We start from the raw sequence: 22124 nt of genomic DNA, 5'->3' as shown, positions 1-22124 counted from the left end.
CTGTAAAGAAATGAGATTGGGCAGATTTAAAGAAAACCATAAATACGGAGTAAGGATAGCAGCAAGTTCATGATTAATGATTTAAGAAGCAAAATCCTTGTATTGTCAAAGTTGAACCTCATAAAGAACTTAACTTCAGAGTTGTCTGATGAGCAAGCCTTTCCATTTAAGCAATTAAAGTTCGTGCCACAATACTTACTAGCTTTATAGACATGTGATTCAAAGAGAAAGAATAGGAAAGATTCCAAAAATCAATCATTACAAGAGAAGTTAATGCACACAGAGAAAGAAAAGTTCTAAGCTTGAATGGCATGTTTTAGAGAGTTGTATGGCAGAACATGACTAAAAATGAGGAAGAAACTACATCTACGTCAAAGAGGTTAGGCCTGGTAACCAATTAGGCAACTATACATCAGAAATTTACGGTTTCTGATGTAGACAAAGGGGGGGTCAACACATGTCCAAAATAAATCAATTTTGGCCTCCCTCGAGTTTACAAGCTCAATCAATTTGAGCTGAAATTTTAGCTCATTTTTGAGATATTTTTTTATCACAAAAAGAAAACACAAAATACCTCAAAAAGAAGAGATGACTATAGAGATATTTGAACAAACTCTTACATTTAAAATAAAAGTAAGAAGAAGAAATTAAAAGACTACAAACGACGATTTAACAAACTCGACTCTCAATTAAAAGACACCCTAAAGTTGCTACACTTGGAAAAAAGATACAGGTGGAGTGGCACTTGCGGAGAGACGAAGAGATTAGAAGTCAAGAAGAAGGGTGGAAAGAGCCCGCAGGATTTCCGGAGGGGATGAGAAAAAGAAGTGGACAAAGCTCGCAAGCTTTTCCAATAGCCCGCAGGTTACATTCCAAAAATCACATAACATTCAACTATTTCAAACAATACATAATCCCTCATATTTATAGGTATGAAAGGGGAATACAAAAAGACACAAACATTAATTTTTCACGAGAACCTAAACATCACAAGCATTAAAATCATAAATGCTTTTCATGGAAAAACAGCTCAAGCCCAAGAACCGAAGGAGCAGCCGCGGGAGCCAAGGAGGCCGCACGGAACCAAGGCGCCAAAGGCACGGGAAAACCCCCCTAGCTCGGAAAACCAACAGCCAAGGAGACAATGCACGGAAATCAGCCACCCGTGGAAGCCAAGGAGCCAAGGCATGGGAAAACAAAACAAATCTTGGAATTCCAAAAGCCGGTTTGGAATTCCAAGAGACAGACATAATTAAAACACAAAAAATAATAAAGATTACATTAATAAAAAGATAACTATGAACTAAAATGTTAGCTAATAATGAGCTAACCCTTAGTTCAATAAATGAACTAAAGACCAGCTCATAAATGAGCTAAAATTTCAGCTCAAATTGATTGAGCTTGTAAACTCGAGGAAGGCCAAAATTGATTTATTTTGAACATGGGTTGACCACCCCTTTGTCTACATCAGTTTCTTAACCTTCGGATAAAAAATTAATATAGGCAAACATTTAATGGTTTCAGTCAGTTGCCACTAAATCTAAAAAATTGAAAGCGTTGGCCATCTTCGCAATGGATTATGTGGTCCCTCTAACATATGATAAGCTAGCACCTTGAGTTCTGAAAAGTACAATCTATGACGCCCACTAACTAAAATTTTAAGATGCTTTTGGGGACTAATAAAGGCAAAAACAACAAAATATCAGTATAAAATGCAGGACAGTGCAAAACAACAGAAAGGAGAACCATATGAAACTTTACATTAAAATACTTTTAAGAGAATGAAACCAAAAATTACTAGGCCTCGTGCAAAAAAATAAACTTACTGAATTCATAACTATAGGACCTAAAAGTAACTTACTCGAGCAAACAGCACAGTCAATCAAACAAATTTTAAATAAGAAAGAAGAACTTCCGAACTGACTAAATATTATGATTCCTTCATAAACCCAACTCCTCTTTCACTCCCAATTGTACATGATAGTGTTAGACCGGTCCAACTACAACCGGTCCCTAGTGGACCAGTTTTTGTTTATTCCAGGAGGGGCGGCGGCAGAGAGAGAGAGAGAGGAGTGGGGTCCACTAAGAATTCAAATTCAAACTCCTTGAAGGGAAAGGAGGGGCGGCAAGGGCTATGTAGTAATTTTGGATTGATTAATTAATCATATGCTTTAAGTAGGATGAGGGAATTAGGGTTAGGGTTATGCTTTTTATTATTGTGTTCTTGTGGGAGTTTTCTTCTTGGTGTTTTGGGCCTTAGCTTCGTCTAAGGATTGGGAGAGAATGATCCTCCTCTCGATTAGAGAATCAATTGTATATTGTTGCTCTTTGTTCCGTTGATTTCTTCTATAAAATTATTGTTTTTGGTGTGATTCCCCGTCATATTTTGTGAGTTTATTCGCTGATCGTTGTGAACTATTTTTTCTAAAATTTTATCCGGAAGAAAGAATTTTTGCTGATTTTAGGGAGCAATATTCAGAAATTTAATTTTATGGCAGCCAAGAAAATAGAGGGGTTGGAGGAACTCTTGGAAGGGGAGATGAATCAAAAAAAGACAATGGTGGAGGGCATAATTTCCTCCATGGAATGGAAAGTAGCTGATTTACGGCATATGATAAACAAGAAGTTGGAAATCCACAACCAAACGGTGGCTTCATGGTCGAAAGGACCAAAAGAAAAAAATACGAATTTCAAAATTCGTAAGGACAAAGACAAGGTGGAGATCGTAGAGAGAGAAAGGAGAAGACCCCATATAGAGCCTTTCCAAAGGGAGGATAGAGGAGGTAGGTTTGGAGAAAGGCATGGGTATGGAGGGTAGGAGCAAAAGGGTGCTGATTGTGAATGTAGGGAAGGAAATTATGGCCGCCAAGTTGCTGATTTTGAAGGAAGGAGAGGGGAATTCGAAGGAGGTTATGGGTATGAAAGGGAAATGGAAGATCAGGAGACTTGGGGAGGGACAAGCACAAGGAAAAGGGGAAACTATGGAGGAATAAGGGGAAACGGGGGAGATCAGAATGAGAGGAAGCTGAAGATGCAAATTTTCGAGGGGGAGGATGCACATGGGTGGATCTATAAGGTGGAAAGGTACTTCGCCGTTAATGGGTTGACGGAGGAAGAGAAGTTAACAGCAGCCAACCTATGTTTGGAGGGGAAGGTGCTATCATAGTACCAATGAAGAGACCAGAGGAGACCCTTATGGAGCTAGAGAGAGTTCAAAGATTGTTTATTAGAATGTTTCCAAACTGACAGGGGATGAGACTTTTATGAGCAATTCTTTGCACTGGTGCAGGAAGGATCAATAATAGACTACCATGAGCGGTCTGAGCATCTGGCTAATCGGGTGGAGCATTTTCAGAGACGGCATTGGAGGGGAACTTCCTGAAGGGGCTCAAATCAGATATCAGAGCTGCAAAGAAGGTCACGAGGCCTCGTGACTAGGGAGAGGTCAGCTGGTGGAGAATCAGAGGGATCATGAGAAGGGAGCCAGGAGCAACAGTTCAGGAGGCTCCTATAAGACGAAGACAACTCTTTTAGCACCCAAGGGTCCGGCAGCAGGAGGGTTTCGTGAGACCATTAGGGATAAGCCAATAGGAGGAGGTAGTGGGGGAAATTTCAAGAGTCTGACGGCAAAGGAGGTGCAGGAGAAGAGGGCTAAGGGGTTATATTTTAGGTGCGATGAAAAGTATACTCCATGGCATAGGTGTAAGGACAGAACTCTTCAGGTTCTCATTGTCTATGATGACGAGGAAACTGAGGGAGGCGAGGGGGAGATAGTGGAAAAGATATAAGAGAAGCTACATCTGGACCTGGCTGAGGTTTCCCTGAACTCTGTGGTAGGATTCACTACGAATCATACCATGAAGGTAAAGGGAGAGATAGAGGGCAGGGAGGTGGTGGTACTGATTGACAGTGGGGCTACCCACAATTTTATATTCACTCAGGTCGTCGACCAACTGGGAGTGAAATTGGTGAACACCAGCTATTATGAGGTGATGATGGGTACGGGGAAGGTGGAGAAAGGCCAAGGGATTTGTAGAGTGATGTTGACCATATAAGGGATTCATGTGAGGGAGTATTTTCTCCCACTAGAGTTAGAAAGTACAGATGTTATCCTGGGGATGAAGTTGTTACAGACCTTGGGGGACACCAAGGTCAATTAGGGAGCACTCAAGATAGAGTTTTTGGTGGCTTGGAAGGAGGGTGGTGATCATGGAAGATGCGAGGCTCTCCAAAGCCTTGGTATCTCTCTAAACCATGGTAAGAAGTATACAAGAGGTGGGGAAAGGCTTTTTAGTGGAGCTGCAAAGACTGGAGGAAGTCATATTGGAGGAGGGACTAGATATGCCTCTCTCAGTACGCTCGTTGAATCAGCAATTCCATGAGGTTTTTCATCCACCTCAGGGATTGCCCCCACCACGAGAGCAAGAGCATGCTATCAGCTTTTAAGGGAAGGTGTATCACCCATCAACGTCAGACCTTACCGCTATCCTCAATTTCAGAAGGATAAGATTGAGAAGTTAATAAGAGAAATGTTGGAGGCGGGGATTATCAAGCCCAGTGTTAGTCTTTTTTCTAGTCCAGTATTACTAGTTAAGAAAAAGAATGGCAACTGGAGATTTTGTGTGAACTATAGGGCAAAAAATAAGGAGATTGCGTCAGACAAGTTTCATATACCAGTGATTGATGAGATATTAGATTAGTTGAGTGGGGCAGTGATCTTCACCAAGATAGATTTGAAGTTAGGATATCATCAGATCAGAATGAATAAGGAAGATGTGCACAATACTGCTATCAGAACTCATGAGGGGCATTATGAATTCCCGATGATGCTTTTTGGCCTCACTAACGCCCCAGTCGCATTCCAATCTCTCATGAACAAGATCTTCAAACCTTATCTCAGGCGATTTGTCTTAGTGTTCTTTGATGATATCCTAGTTTACAGCATGACAGAGGAGGCACATTGGGAACACTTGAGGAGGGTGCTAGAGGTGTCGCAAGAGCATCAGCTAAGGGACAACCTGAAGAAGTGTTGTTTTGCTCAGACCGGTGTGGAGTATTTGGGACATATTATGTCCAAAGAGGGGGTTGTAGCAGATCAGTCAAAAATTGAGGCTATGTTGAGATGGTCATTACCAAAGAATCTAAAGGAGCTGGGAGAATTCTTAGGACTGACAGGATACTATAGGAGGTTCGTGAAAGGGCACAGCATCATAGCATGGCCACTAACATAACAATTGAAGAATGATGGATTCCTATGAGGGGAGGCAGCTATAATAGCTTTTGAGAGTTTGAAGAAGGTTATGACTATTGTACAAATCTTAGCTCTACCATATTTCACTTAGGTATTCATAGTGGAGATAGATGCTCAAGGTTATGGATCAGGGGCAGTGCTCATGAAAAATCATCGACCTATTGTCTATTTCAGCCAAGTGTTGACAGCAAGAGCCAGGTTGAAATCAGTCTATGAGTGAAAGCTGATGGCCATCGTATTAGCCATCCAAAAGTGGCGGCCATACCAATTAGGTAGGCATTTCATTGTCAGAACGGACCAGCAAAGCCTGAAATACTTGTTGGAGCAGCGGATGGTGACAATGGAGCATTATAAGTGGCTATCCAAATTGCTGGGGTATGAGTTGTATGACTTTGAAATCCAATACAGGCTAGGAGCGAAGAACAAGGCGACAAACACCTTGCCCAGATGTATGGGAGAGTTGCAAGCGACGGCAGCATTAATCCCATTGATGTTAGATTGAGAGGCCATCAAGGAGGAGAGTGCCAAAGATGAAGAGTTGAAAAAAAATCATAGTTGATTTACTGAGGGAAGAGACTAGCTAGCCGGGGTATTCATTGGAGGGGGAGACACTGTTGTGCCAAGGGAGTTTTGTGATGCCTACGACATCAGTCCACATTCCACACTTACTACAGGAGTTTCATGGGAGCGTTGTAGGGAGTCATTCATGGATGCACAAGACATATAGGATACTAGCATCAGAGTTGTACTGGAAAGGGATGCATAAGAATGTGGAGGATATGGTAGCCAGATGTGAGGTCTGTCAGATGAACAAGTATTAAGTCATGTCTCCAGGAGGATTACAATAGCCATTGGCTTTACCAGGATGGGTATGGGAGGAGGTATCCATGGATTTCATAAATGGGCTACCCGTTCAGAAAGCTTCATGGTGATTCTAGTGGTGGTAGACTGATTGAGCAAGTATGCTCATTTCATTCCCCTGTGACATTCATACACCGCGGTGGCATCAACTTTTATTAGAGAGATGGTCAAACTACACGGAGTACTAGAGGCGATAGTATCCAACAGAGATAAATTGTTCCTCAGTTATTTCTGGAGAGAGTTGTTCAGATTACAAGGGACAGTATTGAAAAGGAGCACCGCCTACCACCCACAAATAGATGGCCAAACAAAAGTGGTTAATATGAACTTGAAAACGTACCTGAGATGCTTTTTGTCGAAGACACTCAAGCTATGGGTCAAATGGCTATCATGGGCTGAGTATTGGTACAACACCTCTTATCATTCTGCTTCTCAGATTACCCCATTCAAGGTGTTGTACGGATGATATTCACCTCACTTGGTGCATTATGGATGCAACGCTCCAATTTCGTTAGTAGAGTACTTGGGAGGAGCGAGACAAGGTGTTGGACGAGCTGAAGGGGCATCTTCTGAGAGATCAACAGATTATAAATAAATATGATAATGGGCATAGGAAGGACATACAATTCGAGGAAGGGGAAAGGGTGTTTTTGAAACTCCGACCTTACAGGCAAAAGACAGTCGCCAACCGGAGGATTGAGAAGCTTACCCCAAGGTACTTTGGGCCTTATGAGATATTGGAGAAGATTGAAGCGGTGGCATGTCGGTTGAAACTATCACCAACGATGACTATATATCATGTTTTCCATGTATCTCAATTGAGAAGGACCATTGGAGAATATACAAGTTCGGAGTTACCGGTGACACTCACTGAGGATTTAGATGTGATTTTTGAACCCTTGGAGTTGATGGGGTTCTCCAGAGAGAAGACGGAACTAAGTGAGTGTTGATCAAGTGGAAGAGTCTCTCGGATTACGATGTCACGTGGGAGCCAAACGAGATGGTGAAACATTAGTTTTCTAGTTTTCACCTTGAGTACAAGGTGATTCTTTGGGAGGGAGGTATTGTTAAACCGGTCCCTAGTGGACTGGTTTTTGTTTGTTCTAGGACGGGCAGCGGCAAAGAGAGAAAGAAAGGATCGGCGGTCGGATCGGCACGTATAGGAGGCGGATACATCCCACCTCTGTTTCCCGTAAGCCTGTCCCTACGGGACCGGCTGGACCGGTCTAATAGATTGATTTTAAAAATTAGGATGCATAGTATCAAAAATAAAATGCTTAATATAAAGACAAGGTTGAAACACGTTGTACTATACCATTTTGACATACAACTAAGAGGGATCAAAAGCAAACAAAATGTACTCATGGTTATCATAATAAATTTAACAGCCGTTTCATATCTGAAATATTACGGTTGAAGCAAAATTCACATGAAGTAATGCAAAATACTCATTAATAGCTCAAGAGAAAGCGAAGGCAATTTGAATTTGCATAAACTGAACATTTTTTGTCCATAACACATTCTTTATCATAGATAATTTTGAAGAAAGGTCAATGTTTCTAGCACATATATGAAATGTGATCACATTTAAGCAACTTATTAAGGAAAAATCATGGAGGATATTCATTGAAAAGATAAACAAAGAAAATAACATTATAGAATCACTTACTTTCTTCTTGAGGGAGCACTGTCAGAGAAAAATATGCAAAATAAAATAAGTTAGTCAGTGGAAAGCTCAAATGGAACAAAATAACATAACAAAAAAAAACTATCTAAAGAAGCTTAGAAAAAAAGGAACAACGGCAAGGGCACACGCCAATGAAAATATTCAAGTTTTTGCACGTTAGTAAAATCTGACTAATTAGTAGAGTTAAAGTTGCATAAAAACAAAGTATCAACATAAATATTACTGTAAAAAAGAACAAGTTATGTTCTAGCTACTCAAAAAGATTGTTCCAAAAGAGCATTAAAAAAAGGGAAACGAATTAAGGTATTGCGCCCTAAAATTGAAATCTCAAAGCTAGTAACAATGTTAGCAAGCCAATCAGATTATCAGCTAATGCAATTTCATAAATGATCTTGTAAAAATCTTGGCAAGGATATAAACTGAATCAACATTCTATAAGGCCACTAGAATCCTATTGTTATTTCAAGCATGAGGTGGCTGTTTTACTTTGCAAAATGCAAAATGCAAAATGCTAAAAAACATTCTAGAAACTTCTAGTAAAAAAGACAACTAATTATTACATTCAAAAAAACTGTATTTTTCAAGTGGAAGGTCAATCATCATCATCATCCTTCACCAATTACTCACACTTAGGTTTGGATTTATAGATTCTTCTTCACCATTCATTCAAATTAAGACCAACATCTAGAGATAATATTATTTTAAATGAAATCTTTTAACAAAGTCAGGCTTCTATAACTTTGGCCTAACCCTCTCAACTTTCATGCATGTTGAATTGTAAAATGTGCAATGTATTCTCAAACGCCTAATCATCTCAATCACAACCATCATTCTAAACTATTTTCTTAGGTTTAGATCCATAAATCTTATTCATCATTCATTAGTTAATATCCACCTTTGGATCTCCTTTTAAGAAATTAAAACAACTACAGTGAAGGCCAACCTGAGTTCAACTATATCAATTTATTGTCACCTGCTATTGATAGATTATAATTTGACATTCACATGACTAAAATAATTTGCACTGTCATTCTCATTTTTTACCATGCACCTCAACATTCTAACTTCTAGTACACTAAACTTGTTTGCCAGTGGACCAACCTTCAAAGTCATGCAATGAACCGCCATGTAATGTCATGCTAATTGCCCCCTTATGCCACCATGTTCACTTAAAAAATCATCAAAAAGCAAATGTTGAATTCAGAATTGTCAACAAATCACATCCAACCATAGTGAGAAAACTGAGTGAAAAAAACCAAGAGAGAAATAGAGAGAATAAAAATTCTAAAGTAAGAAATTCTAAATTTCTATAAATTAAACTTGATTATAGAAAATTGTGTAAACAATGCTCACCCCTCAACCCTCTATTTATAAATTTGGGTTGAGACTTGAGCATTATAGAATTAGCTACATACATGGCTATAACGAAAATCCAAAAAAAAAAAAAAAAAAACCAATCGAAATGTCAGACTTGATGAAGTCTTCTGCCAAGCTCTTAAGTAGTCGTTGAGTTAATATGTATTGATAATCAAATAGCCAAGTAGTAGATCAATAATTTGCATTTGGAATTTGTCCTTCTATGAGTAGTTGTTATAGTCGGCTGATAAGTCGTACTTATGTAACAGGTAAAAGTTTGTTGATCATAATCACCTGGTTGAAATGAGTTCTCTTATAAAGTAATTGGTCTCTTTTAAGCTAAATCCAACAGACTGAGCTACCTTAGCTTGAACTAAGATGAGTTAGCTTGAACTGGCTTGATTTGACTTAAGCATGATTTTCTAGAAATTTGAATGCACATTTAAATTCTCAATTATCTATATCTTTGAAAGTTTACCATAAAAAAATAAGATAATATAAAAATATTCTTCATTAATTAATCATAAAGCCAACATAAATATTTATTTTAATGTTAGATTTTAGTCAATCAACTTGATGTTGACTTCTAACATTGTCATTTTATCCATATCATCAATATTTAGCCTATAAATGTGAGATTATCATTTCCCATTCAAACACTTCTAAATCCATTCCTTGCCTTTCAGCTCTGCAATCACCTATCCCTATAAAATATGGAAATTCTAAAGGATTAAATCAACATTTCCAATGATTATATAATTTCAAGACTATTTGGCAAAAGAAATAAAGAGAAAACTTTTTCTGAGAAGAAGAAGAAGATAAAAATAATGGAAACAAAGTCAAAGAGCAATATCGAGAGCTTGTTGCCTCGTCAAAGCCTTTGGTCGATCAGCACTCGTTCTCTCCTGTTGATGTTGAAAAAGATATTGATCCACCAATGACTACTCTTCACTTAGCTAAAGTAAAATTGAGAAAGAAGGTAAATTTTGGAAGAAAAAAAAAGTAATATAATAATTTGTGTAAATTTGATTATACTAATAGACTTTAATGCAATTATTTTCTCTATGAGTGAACTTTAATGAAAATATTTTAGTCTTCAACTCCATGGATAAAATTTTATATTTGAACTTAGTGAGAAGTCTACTTCAAATTTTCTTGATGAAATTCTTTTTCTTCCGGCCTCTGCTTTCGCCAAGTTGGCAAAAAAGAATGATCCCAAGGCACCTTCCAACTTACTCACCGGGGTTCAAGAGACCATGAAAATTTTTTCTAGGCTGACCATTGATAAGGTGAAGACATTAACTTCAAATATGATAGAGTGCTCCCAGGATGTACATAGCGCCGCTTCAACCACTTCAAAACTCCCAAAAAGTTTTTTGAAGTGGTGCTCTCACAAAGGGTTGACGAATTGTCTGTTAAAGTTGTCAATGGCTACTATAAAGGACAAGTATGAACTAAAAAAGTCCAACTTTAACGAATAGTCGACAAAACGAATGTATCATTCACCAACTATACTGAGGTATTGTCCGCTAATCCTTCTCTTCAATTTGTCTTTGACTCTCTTCTTTTTTTCAAGGGGCCAACTAGAAGTCACTCTTTGTACTGGCTGGATGGCAACTGTAATTTCTATTGAATGAATGAAAGTTTCATTTCTTTTTTTAATGTATTGATGTTTGATGTGATTATATAGTTTTTTTAATTAACAAATATTAGAATAATCATTGTTATCATAACATAAGAAATTAAAATTCAAATTATAAATTTAAAAGTCGTGGGCTTAATGCAAATGTGCATGACTTCAATATCATCATGCTTTGAAGTTATAAATAGAGATGCACAGTTCAATTTAACTATTTACACTTCCTATTCCATTAAGTCTTTATAACTGCTCCTTCCATTCTCCTGTACAACTTTCTCTTGCTCTAACTTCCTCGTTTGAAATGTCTTCCTTCAAGAAAAGCAATGAAGCTTTCATTATTTATTCATCGTCTTCTCCACAAAGCTATCAAAGGCAAACTTAAATTTGATACAACTAAAATGCATTTTCTACAGTTCCTATCAAGTTCATGTAACAGATCAAGGTGAGTACTCAAACACTATAGTGTGGAACAAACTTTGCTACTACCAAGATCAGTTCACACTCAACCTTCGCTTCCTGCTATGTCAAAAGCTCATTGACATCATGAATTTCTTCGGAACCATACCCGCTTAAATCATGCCAAATAATTTAATGAGTATAATTACACTAGTCTCGTGGTCAATTCTACATTTTTGTCATCTCTTCTCTGTAAAGGCAATTAAAGACGGCTTCATTCTATTCTCCTCCAACTACATCAAGATAGTCACACTGGAGAATAAAATTAAGAATTGAATTATATATTATGTTTCATGAAGTTGGCCAAGAGGTGGCCAATTTCAACCAAGTTGCTTCCCTTCCTAGTATAGAGATCTCAGATTCCTTTCTTAGGCAAAGATAATCACGCCCACTTCACTGAGATGAATTCCTCGATTAGAAAGTGGAGAAATGCATCAATTATAATCTGTTGGAATTAATAATAGCTCCTAAGTTTCTACTTATTTACTTTGAATTTTCTGCATTACGCTGAGTTCTAGAGGACGAATACAGTATGATGAATTATGTAGTTGAGTTCCCTGAATATTTCCTTTATTTTCAATTTTTTTAATGTTGCAACATTAATCCCTCCTTTAGAACCCAAACAGGCCGGTTCCTTGGGCAGGCAACCAATAAAGGGGATGAGGACAAGAATGATCTCCCCTTCATAAGAAGAATTCAGCAACTAAAGTCTCCAATTAAATTCAGCAAAAATCAAAAAGAGATTCCGATGTTGAAATTATTAAATATGAATTGAGGATGAAGAGGAGGTTGACTCTATATCTAAAGAAGTTAATCATCATACCAAGGGGAGAAATCCTCCAAAGTATCCCGCTACCCGTTAGTCCAAGTCTCCAACACCAACAAGTTCTCTTCTTCTTAGCCGACATCAAGCACAAAACGACATTCAAATAAGGAGGAGATTGCAAAGGCAAGAGAAAAGGAACAAGTCCAATAAGTCCCTGAAGAAGCTCAGGGTAAAGAAAAAGAAATCAATGCACCACCTACACTAAAGAAACAAACATTTCCTACAAAAATATGTGGTGAGATGCCAATTTCTCCACCAACAACAAAGAAGGCATTGTTTTTTTAATAAAGAACTGTCATCAAGATTAATTATTATTTTGCTGACCCTGCAATACTAGAAAAATAGTATTCTTCAAAAGCTTATGATCTCAACACAAAAAGATGAATGATATTATGACCGGTCTATTTTACTAAGCGATAACAAAAGCGAATATGGTGACTCACTCAAAAAAATGCCTCCCAAAATGATGAAACAAAATGCGAAAATAAAATATTAAAGAGGAACTAGGAGGCCAGAAAAGAAGTGGCTGAGGCGGCGGCCGAGAAGCTGAAAGATAATATTTTTTTAGAAAGATAATACTCGGGTAATGAGGACTTCCAATGTAGAATAGAAAAGATGATATTTGGAAGTCCATAAATGAAATGCCAAGCTCAAATAACAAGGCAAGTTAGTGCAAGAAAATGAGATAAATTGCAAGATAGATGGCAAGTTCATCGAGACATTAACCCAAAAAGCCTAGTACAAAGAAATGTTGTCTTCAAAGATCATGGAAGTAGTGAATTTTTCTTGATAAACTAGTGGAAAAGAAAGTCCTCCCTCTTCTACATTAAGATAATGGACTTCAAAAACTTTGATGGCAGAACCAAGCTCCAACGAAGAAAAAATAGCGATAATAGTGATGAAATTGTGCCACCACTAACTAATTTGTACCTTTTTACTCTATTTTTTCTTTCTTCTATACAGTTTTGTACTTGTACATATTTTAAAGTAATGAGTTTTTTAAAATTTTTAAATCTTACTCATATGACTTCTTATCTCTGCTTGAATAAAATTTCTCTATAGATGAATATCAAATTCTAAATATGAAATATTAATTATAAATTTATTTTATTTAAAAGAATGAATATTGATTATAAGTTCAAAAAAGATATTTGAGTGTCAAATACAAATATAACTTCATGATATTGATGGATATTGAATATTGAATATCGTTAATACAAATACAAAAATCAAATACCAAATATCGTTATTGAAAAGATGAATATTGAATATCACCATTGAAAAGAAGAATATTGAATATCGTCGTTGAAAAGACGACCTGAAGGTCTTATCATGAGCATATGCCGGATTATTGTTTCGACGTGAAATCTCAGTTTTCCGTCGACACCATGCATGATGTAACGGTTACTAGTGATGCTTATGATTGTGCCTAATTTTCAACACAATATGTTGTTTCATGCAAGATGGATCTCATGCATTTCGATGGAAAGTTTCTATGCACAAATGAAGCACCCATGTGCCAAATCCCTTTGATTTGTTGGTCACATGATTGTGAAAGATAATCGAATGTGTCAAGTTGCACATCATAATTGAACTTTCAAGCATTATCGAAAAAATTTCCTTTTGGGCATAAAAATGTATTTTCATCATGGTATTGCCTTCTTCTTCTTTAATTTATTTTTCCTCCAAGCATTTAACCACTTCATGCATGCTGCACCATTCTAGAGCCCGTAACTTTACTTAAAGTTACACAAAACCAATTCTAAATGTTAAGCCAGTCTAATGCCCCATATCATGAAATATAATAATAATGTTCCTATTCCTGATGCTATTCCTGCCTCCTTTTGTGCACAACGTGATTCATGCATAACCATGAAATTAAAGGCTAATCATTTAACAACTTCAACGCAAAGAAACAAAAATTCCTTTGTCGGAAATAAACTTTAGACTTAATTTATTTGTCTTGCCATGTTCCGTGTTTGAAAATTTAGGAAAATTAATTACAAAATACATTTCCCACACTCCACTCAAAATATTTTAATAAATAGTATGATGCTTGACATATATTGGTAAAAGCAATCAACCCAAAAGAGAAATCTTCTACTAAGCTCAAGAGCCAAGTTTTGAATGGGTGCCTAAAAGCATTAGAAGCAATAAAGTATGCGGGCCTATTATATCTATGAACCGGAAATACAGCACGGCTGTGGATCAAAACGTAAAGAATAAAAATTATAATGCATACCATTCTTGCCATATATTCTCGAATTCTCCGCAACCTGTATAAATGAAGAGATATGAAGTGAGGGTGAAACAAACAAAGACCAAAAATGAACCACTAGCGCAACATCACCAGAACATGAGAGAAAACAATCAATACCTGAAGATCAGTGAGACCCTTGGTTGGATCCACGCCGAAAGCATCTAACACCTAAAAAGGCGGCCACGTATACACTGATCAGGTCCATGATAGACAAAACCATACTTTCGAGTCCAAATAACAGCGGGGAGAGGAAGAGAGAGAGAGGACAATGTACCTCAATAACAGATCTAGCATATGCGTTCTCCATGACGGATTGTAGGAGGGAGATGGGACGGATACTCAATAAGCAGAAAGGGATTTCAAACCGTGAAGCTCAATGCCGGTAAATGCTAGGGTTTTTCGTGATAGAGAGACTGTACCACTGGCGCGTGAGGAATCGGGGATTCGGCGGGTAGGCAGCAGGAGTCGGTTTAGCCCTAAACGGTAAAATTTTACAATATTAGTAAGATATTAGTTATTACTTCTAATTTAATGTTAATTACATTTATTTTTGTAATAATCAATATTCTACACATAAATTTTATATATCTTAAAAATATATACATCTTTCTTTTGTTAAATATTATAATATATATAACCTTCAGTTTATTTATAAAATTACACTAATATATTAGTATTAATTCGTTTATGAAGAGCTAAATAAATAAGAGATAAGTGCACTTCTTAAAAATACAAAAATTTTATATATAAAGTTAATTATCTATAAAAATAAATAAATATAATTAACCATATAATTTATATTTTACATGAAATTTATATTTATTTTAAGGATTTATTTAATAGGACATATTGTATAAATTCGTGATGATATTAAAGTTTTTTATCTTAACATTAAAAATCTCACTCGACCACTCTTATAAATAAATATAAATTGAGAGCAATGCAGATGATATTAGATTTTGTACATGAAAAATAATCAAAGGATAAAGTAATAGGCATTAACCTAGTTGAAATCACTTGTGTGAGTTGTAGCTACATAAAATGCACTTCAACATAATTATTAAAGCATTATATAATGTAGTAGAAAGAAAATTGGAATATGACTTCTATGGTGGATCTAGGAGGAGCATTTGAGGTGTTGGAGATATCATTGAATCACCATTAATGATATGTTCAATTGCTTTTATTATAATAAAAGGGGAGATCGATAACAAAGACAATGTGCATTAAACTCGGTAGAGACAATGAGCATCGTTGTTGTTGTTGAGAGTGGGTGTCAGCTTTGGTGTTGGCAGCAAGTGTTGGCCTTGTTGACAATGGTGGGCATCAACATTGGTTTCTATGGCAAACATTGACCTTGTTGGCAAAGGCAAATGTTGGGCATTGATACCACTGACGAGTGTTGATGTTGTTACCAGCATGGTTGTCAACATTAATCAACCTTGATAGCAACAACGGGGGCCTTTTTGGTGATTAAGTGCATTAGCATTAGTGTCGAAATGTATGTCAAACTTATTAATAATAATAAGCATCGGTGTTTGTACATTGTCTAACATTGTGTTGATGTCGAGTGTTTGTGTTGTGTCAAAGTTGTGCTTTGGTGTCAATATCAGACATTGGTGTTGATATCAACATTATGTGTTGGCATTAGTGTAACCTTACATTGCTACTATTAGAGTGGTGGGAAATGACTTTGATGTTGACATCAGCTATATATGATAGTCTTAACATCAAACATTGGTATTATTGATGATGATGGACATCAGCATTAATGTCAACAGTGGGCATTAGCCTTAACGACAATTATAGGCATCAACAATAATGTTGATCATGGATGTTAATCTTATTGGCAACAATGGCCCACAACCTTCTTGGCAAAGACAGACATCAATATTAATGACAATGTCGGATGATGACTTCATTCGCATCGATATTAATGCTAATGAAGAGTGTTAGCATTATTATCAACAATGAGTGTCAATGTTGGCATTAACCATGCTGACAATGACAACCATTGACAATGATGTCAATGGCAAGTTTTAATGTTGGGTGTTGAAAAGAAAAGCTCAAAATTCTCTCATATTTAATCCCCCCGGGTCTCATCGCAACCTCTTAAAATATGTAAATGTTGAATCTTAATAGATTTAAGGAGAGGGCATTATGAACATTTCTACTATAAATCATAATTAGACATATGACAATTCGATTTTGTATTGACCCTCTTGATCATATGCCATTTTTAGGCATCTTGCTTCTTGACAATATTTTAAGTAAATTATCATGGGTTTATCGTATTTCTCTCATCGAGATGCCACTTTAACTATAAGCACATGTGACTTGGAGATTATTTGGTCCCTCAAATGATGTTATGAGATTTCCAACTATAATCATAAGTGTTTGATTTTGGTCTATATACAATCACAAAAAGGCAGCTTGTCTAAAATTATAAAAAAAAAAATGCGGGTTTCTAGATAAAAAAATGTGATAATTGCCATTTTAAGTTGTTTATTATATATTTGTATTATTAAATTAGAAATTATAATAAATTGAAAAAATTTGTATTATTAGATTGTTTATGAAAAAAAATAGGACTTTACCAAGATAGAAACAAGGAAATGTATCTCTAGGAGGATTTTATAATTAATGTGAGATACTTAATCTCTAATATAGGTAGCAATTTATTCATAGGTCTGAAGATTGTTAATTTCTAAAATTGTATAAAGTTGTCATGTTCATTTGAATACAAATTTCTTCATATTAAGTATTTTAATGATCTTCAATATTATAGAAAAGTCTAATGCATTAAACATTTTATTCTTATGTTAGTTTATATTGTGTGAATCTTATGATCTATAAGACATATTAAAATATTCATATATTATTTCAGACTTTGTCACAGATAAATATGAGTTGATAATAACATGTGCATAAAATATTATAAATAATTTAAATATCTATGATATTAATGCTAAAGTCCAAAAAAAAATCAATGAATGATCATGTGATGTTGAATAAATTGACAAATAATGGATACCTACGCTGGAAGATGTAAAGGTTCTAATGAAATGAGCCTCAAAAGAGGGACTAAAAGGAGTTCTCGACCCTTGATACTAGAAAGTTTAGACGGTGTGGTCTAACTTTTATTGAGAGTCCTTTGATAGTTGCTATATTGAAATAAGTTCAAATTTTACAAATGTTATTATGTTCGATAAATTAAATGATGGCCATGTAAAGATGTGAAATCTATGTAAACATTATGTGATATTTCAACACAATGATCAATAAGAATGAGAAGAAATTTGAAAGTAAAATAAGGAATGTAATACCAACATCTAACTATTCTAGTGCATTTAAATGATCAGACACTTAACATGTGTAGTTTAATTTATAATAAATATTTATGCCTGCTGCTTATGATTGAGTGTTTTGCTTAATTAATGAAGTATATTCTAAATTAAAGCATATTGCATTGAACTAATTATTTTTTGCGAGTTTTGGGCATATAGTTTTGAATCAATCATAGAAGAAATATGTTTAATTTTGCTCTCATATTCTATTTGCCCAGATTTTGGGAAAAAAAGCAGCAACTTTTTTGAGAATGCTATACTTTGTCTTAGATTTTTCTCGTCCACATAGAAAACTTTTTTATTTTTTTATTTTTTATTCTTTTTTTTTATTTAATAATCCCTTTTAAAATTTTGAGACAAAGAAATAACACAAAAGTAAGATAAACCGGAAACAAAAATCTAAGGCACTTATTTACAAGTGTTGCTTGAGGTGGGTCAATTAATTTGGTTTTGATAAATAATCTATTAAAATTGTTCATAATTTCTTTATTGATTGAGAAAGAAATAATGCAATATTAATATAATTCAATTTGGTGTTGATTGATATAATTCAATTATTTTTTAAACTAATAATGCAATATTATAAAAAAATATAAAATAGGTTGAGAAGCTTGTAAGCATTGCTCAATTCATGAATTATAATGAAATATATAATTTTATCTTGAATTATGTCTGATATAGATTTTTTTAATAAATAATTATTTATATATTGAGTTGCCCACCATCTAAACATGGTTGGTTCCGCCCTTGGGGATGTGACGCATCACTTGTCATAGCCAACAACGTTGATGTACATCATTGCTTATAAGAATAGTCCACATCGTCAATACAAATACCTATGCCTGTCAAATTCTTTGCCCACCATGGCCAAAAACTTTGACTTTTGTCATTGTCGATTAGGTTGAGGTTCATTATTGTTGACATAAACACAAACACCTGCATACTATGCTACGTATGTGTAATAATTGCTTCTACATTAATGAGAATACATGTAGTAATCTAGATAAGACATGGTAAGAATTTTAATATTTAATTAGCATTTAAGACAATTATTATGCATTTCTGAATTTTTCCCTTTAGGGCATTGAGTGTAATAACCAAAAAATGAAAATTATTTTAAAATATGAATTTAAAATTTCTAATTGAACTGGAGTGGTTCGACATTGTACTTGTAAGCGCTACCATGCTAGGTTTGAGAGCACAACAATGCAAAAAATTATGCTGTGATGTTTGATTCTTATTCTATAGTAATTCTAGATTGGACTTGCAGGGTTGCAACGTTGGGTCTGAGTGCTGCAACGCTAGGCAACTAATAGTGTTTTTATATATATTAAATTATGAATAATGGTGTCATTCCCTCACCTCACCGTCACTCTCGTTACCTTGCTCGGAAAGGAACTGAAGGAGAATGAAGAGGATAAGGGGGAAAATAAGAGAGAGAAAGTCCGTTGGGATATTTTTTGTTCGTCGTTTGTTTTAGTGGAATTGTTCTATTCATAGCAAGTAACTATCCTCTTACTTCTATTTTCTATGATTTTAATTTCTATTAATTTATCTCTCATAAATCTACAAAAAAAAAGAGTATTATCTTATGATTTCATAAGCTTTTACCTTGTAATTTTTATATGTTATAAATCAGATCATTATGAGGAATATGATATAATTTCATTGCATTTTCACATTTTAAATTTGTGTATATGAATGTTTATGTGAAAGGAGCAAGAAAAGGTATACTGAAAATGGGTTGAAAAAAATAGTATACTGTGATTTGATATGATAATATTAAAATATGATTTGGGCTAAAATAAATGAAATGTGATTAATGTGTATTGAAAAGATGTGTTATGCTTATATTAATTTGATGGAAAATGATGTATCGATTGATACCGGATATATAATATAATAACCCACATGGTACTCTCAAGATTCATGTGGTTCACTGATAGAAGTCAGTGAATGTTCATAAGGAGCTGGATACTAATTACAAATTATAAGAAGTCAGGGTAGATGTCATGTGATTCAAAGGGAGTTATACATAGTTTATTGATTGGAAGTAAAAAGGGGCAACTGATCGAGAGTAATAAAGGGAGGAGTAAGATCAATATTAAGATACTCTTATCTGAATATTTGATAAAATATTAATTATTGATACCGATCACTCATTAATAATATTGTAGCTAACACTATACTAATATCGACCATTATTACTGATTAGTGATACTGTTATTAATATTGGTAATTATACTGACACTGATCTTTATTTCAGATTACTTGTTATTCATATTGATATTGTACTAATGTTGTTCACTAACAATAATTTTATTATTGTTAAAATTAATCACGATTATTGATATTGTGATTGACACTAATATTTACTGTTACTCATACAAATTATAATTACTTATGAAAGTTTATGAGGAGTGTTAAACCCTAAAGAAATAGTCTCAATGCCAACCAAGAGGGATGGGGGGGGGGGATGAATTGGCAATTTAAAAAATTCTTTACGGAGAAGAAAAAACTTTTTACAACTTGATGTTCAAGCAAATTACATTCATAATAAAAAAGATAAATCAAAGATTTCACCGACGCAGTTATCACAAAAATAAATGCAGAAAATAAAGTACGAAAATAATAAATATAACGAACACACCAAATTTATAGTGGTTTGGTTCAACCTGACCTACTTCCACTCCCCAAAACTTCCTGTTCCAGGTGTTGTACTAAACATTTAGTGACTCTCCTTTAGACCACATAGCTAGGCGGAGAAGCTCTAACTAAATCACTTCTATTTCCCCCGGTGCGACGGAGTAGTCAGGTCCTTTTACATGAAAGAGATATCTCTCTTCCCAAAATTTCCCTCAAGATAAACTTTGAATTCGATGGTACTAAGATGCAAGTTTGTCAGAGCAGCCGCATGAAACCCCCTCCACTCCCTTGAACCCCACAAGGATTTTCTCCCTCTCAAGCTCCACCCTTTTTTCTCTCCCTTTTAAGGCTCTCTCTTCAAGTTTCCTCCAGAAGAATAGAGACTCAATACATGCCAAATACCCTTACAAAGTTTTAGAGAAAGCTTAAATATAGGGATTTAAAAACCCCAAAAAAATTAATTCATATGTCAAAGATCGTACAAAATGATCTAAGGATTGTCCAGTACAATGTGCAGAATTTGACCTGTTTATTATTGTACGATCACATATTAGTATTGTACGGATAGTTCAATTTACATGTTCGTGCAATACGATCTACAGTATGAACACCAATACGAATAATTCAATTTGCCTGTTTGTGCTGAACGATCATCAGCACAAATAACCGATTGTCCTATGCAATTATTTTAACCAAAATACAGTTCGTCCAGGACAAATCATGGGACGACCAAAATCATCTCTGTTGTTCATATAATACGATCTAGTTCCTTCAGAACGATCAAAATATCAAAATTAAGCATATTTGATTGAATAATCACATGATTAAATTAGACAACATTTTAAACATCATACAATATGATTAGGTTTGTACAATATAATTAGAATAACTTTTCTAATTCAAAATATTATCTAATTTAATGGATGGTGTGCTTTCTAATTATAACAGGTCGTTTAATATAATGTGGTGTTCATACATTATGATTAATTATATTAAAAAAATTCTAGAAAAAATAAATATTTTAATTAATTTTTATAATACTAGATTATACAGTATGATCCATATTGTATAGTACTATGTACAAAAAAAATTAAAATATTTAAAAATATTTTTGCTCCCCTTGTGTGTGTGTGTGCACAATCACAATGCTAACATATACCCTTATAGGACTTGACTCAAAAAATTAAAAATAAATAAATAAAATTTACATACTCTTTTAACATAACCTATTCTACCAAATTTTGAACTATGAATCTTCAAAGAATCGTGTATGTTATACTTGAAGTGTTAATCAACACACAAATATATATGCACTACAAATACTAGAAGAAATAAAGAGGTAATTAATAATATATGTTATCATCAAAATTATTAACTCGAGTGCCCGAGCTGTAATAATCTCCCTCTTTTTTATGATGACAAATATTATTTGTTAAATTTGCAAACTAAAAATATTTTCACCTAAACTTCCTCATTAAAAGAATTATATTAAAAAATAGGGAAAAAAATTTTTGTATGATTATTTTTTAGAACAAATGAAAATTTAAAACTAAATAGAAAAAATTTTAAAATCAAACTACAAATGCATCCAACCACAATGCATTCTCCCCTTTGACATTATCAAAAAAAGGATATAAAACAACACATAAAATTTAATATATATGCAAAAAAAAATAATATCATATATAAAAAAACTGAAACATAAAATTATGCTTAAAACATAATAAAATTAAACACAAAACAAGGTTTAAAATTGCGTAAATAAGCCTCGAGGCGGTTTTCGTCCGTGAGGCGA

At 34.7% G+C, this 22124-nt stretch overlaps 1 protein-coding gene across 2 annotated transcripts in view; it reads right to left on the bottom strand.

Annotated features, from left to right (window-relative positions):
• The window catches only part of LOC110100807 (calcium-transporting ATPase 3, endoplasmic reticulum-type), a 137328-nt gene extending 122516 nt beyond the window's left edge, over positions 1–14812 (bottom strand). For both annotated transcript variants that reach the window (XR_003701198.1, XM_020828479.2), the window contains exons 1-4: positions 14611–14812; positions 14454–14504; positions 14319–14352; positions 7782–7799 (exon numbers count right to left, since the gene is read on the bottom strand). Coding sequence is in view for 1 of the 2 variants with exons in the window: in XM_020828479.2 (XP_020684138.2) it covers positions 7782–7799; positions 14319–14352; positions 14454–14504; positions 14611–14643 (136 nt within the window). In the remaining variant the exon portion in view is untranslated. The remainder of the gene's footprint in view (positions 1–7781; positions 7800–14318; positions 14353–14453; positions 14505–14610) is intronic.
• Positions 14813–22124: the final 7312 nt, after the last annotated feature.

This window comes from Dendrobium catenatum, unplaced genomic scaffold (genome assembly GCF_001605985.2).
Source record: "Dendrobium catenatum unplaced genomic scaffold, ASM160598v2 fragScaff_scaffold_716, whole genome shotgun sequence".
Classification (NCBI taxonomy): Eukaryota; Viridiplantae; Streptophyta; class Magnoliopsida; order Asparagales; family Orchidaceae; genus Dendrobium; species Dendrobium catenatum.
This window is presented reverse-complemented; position numbering and strand designations above follow the sequence as displayed.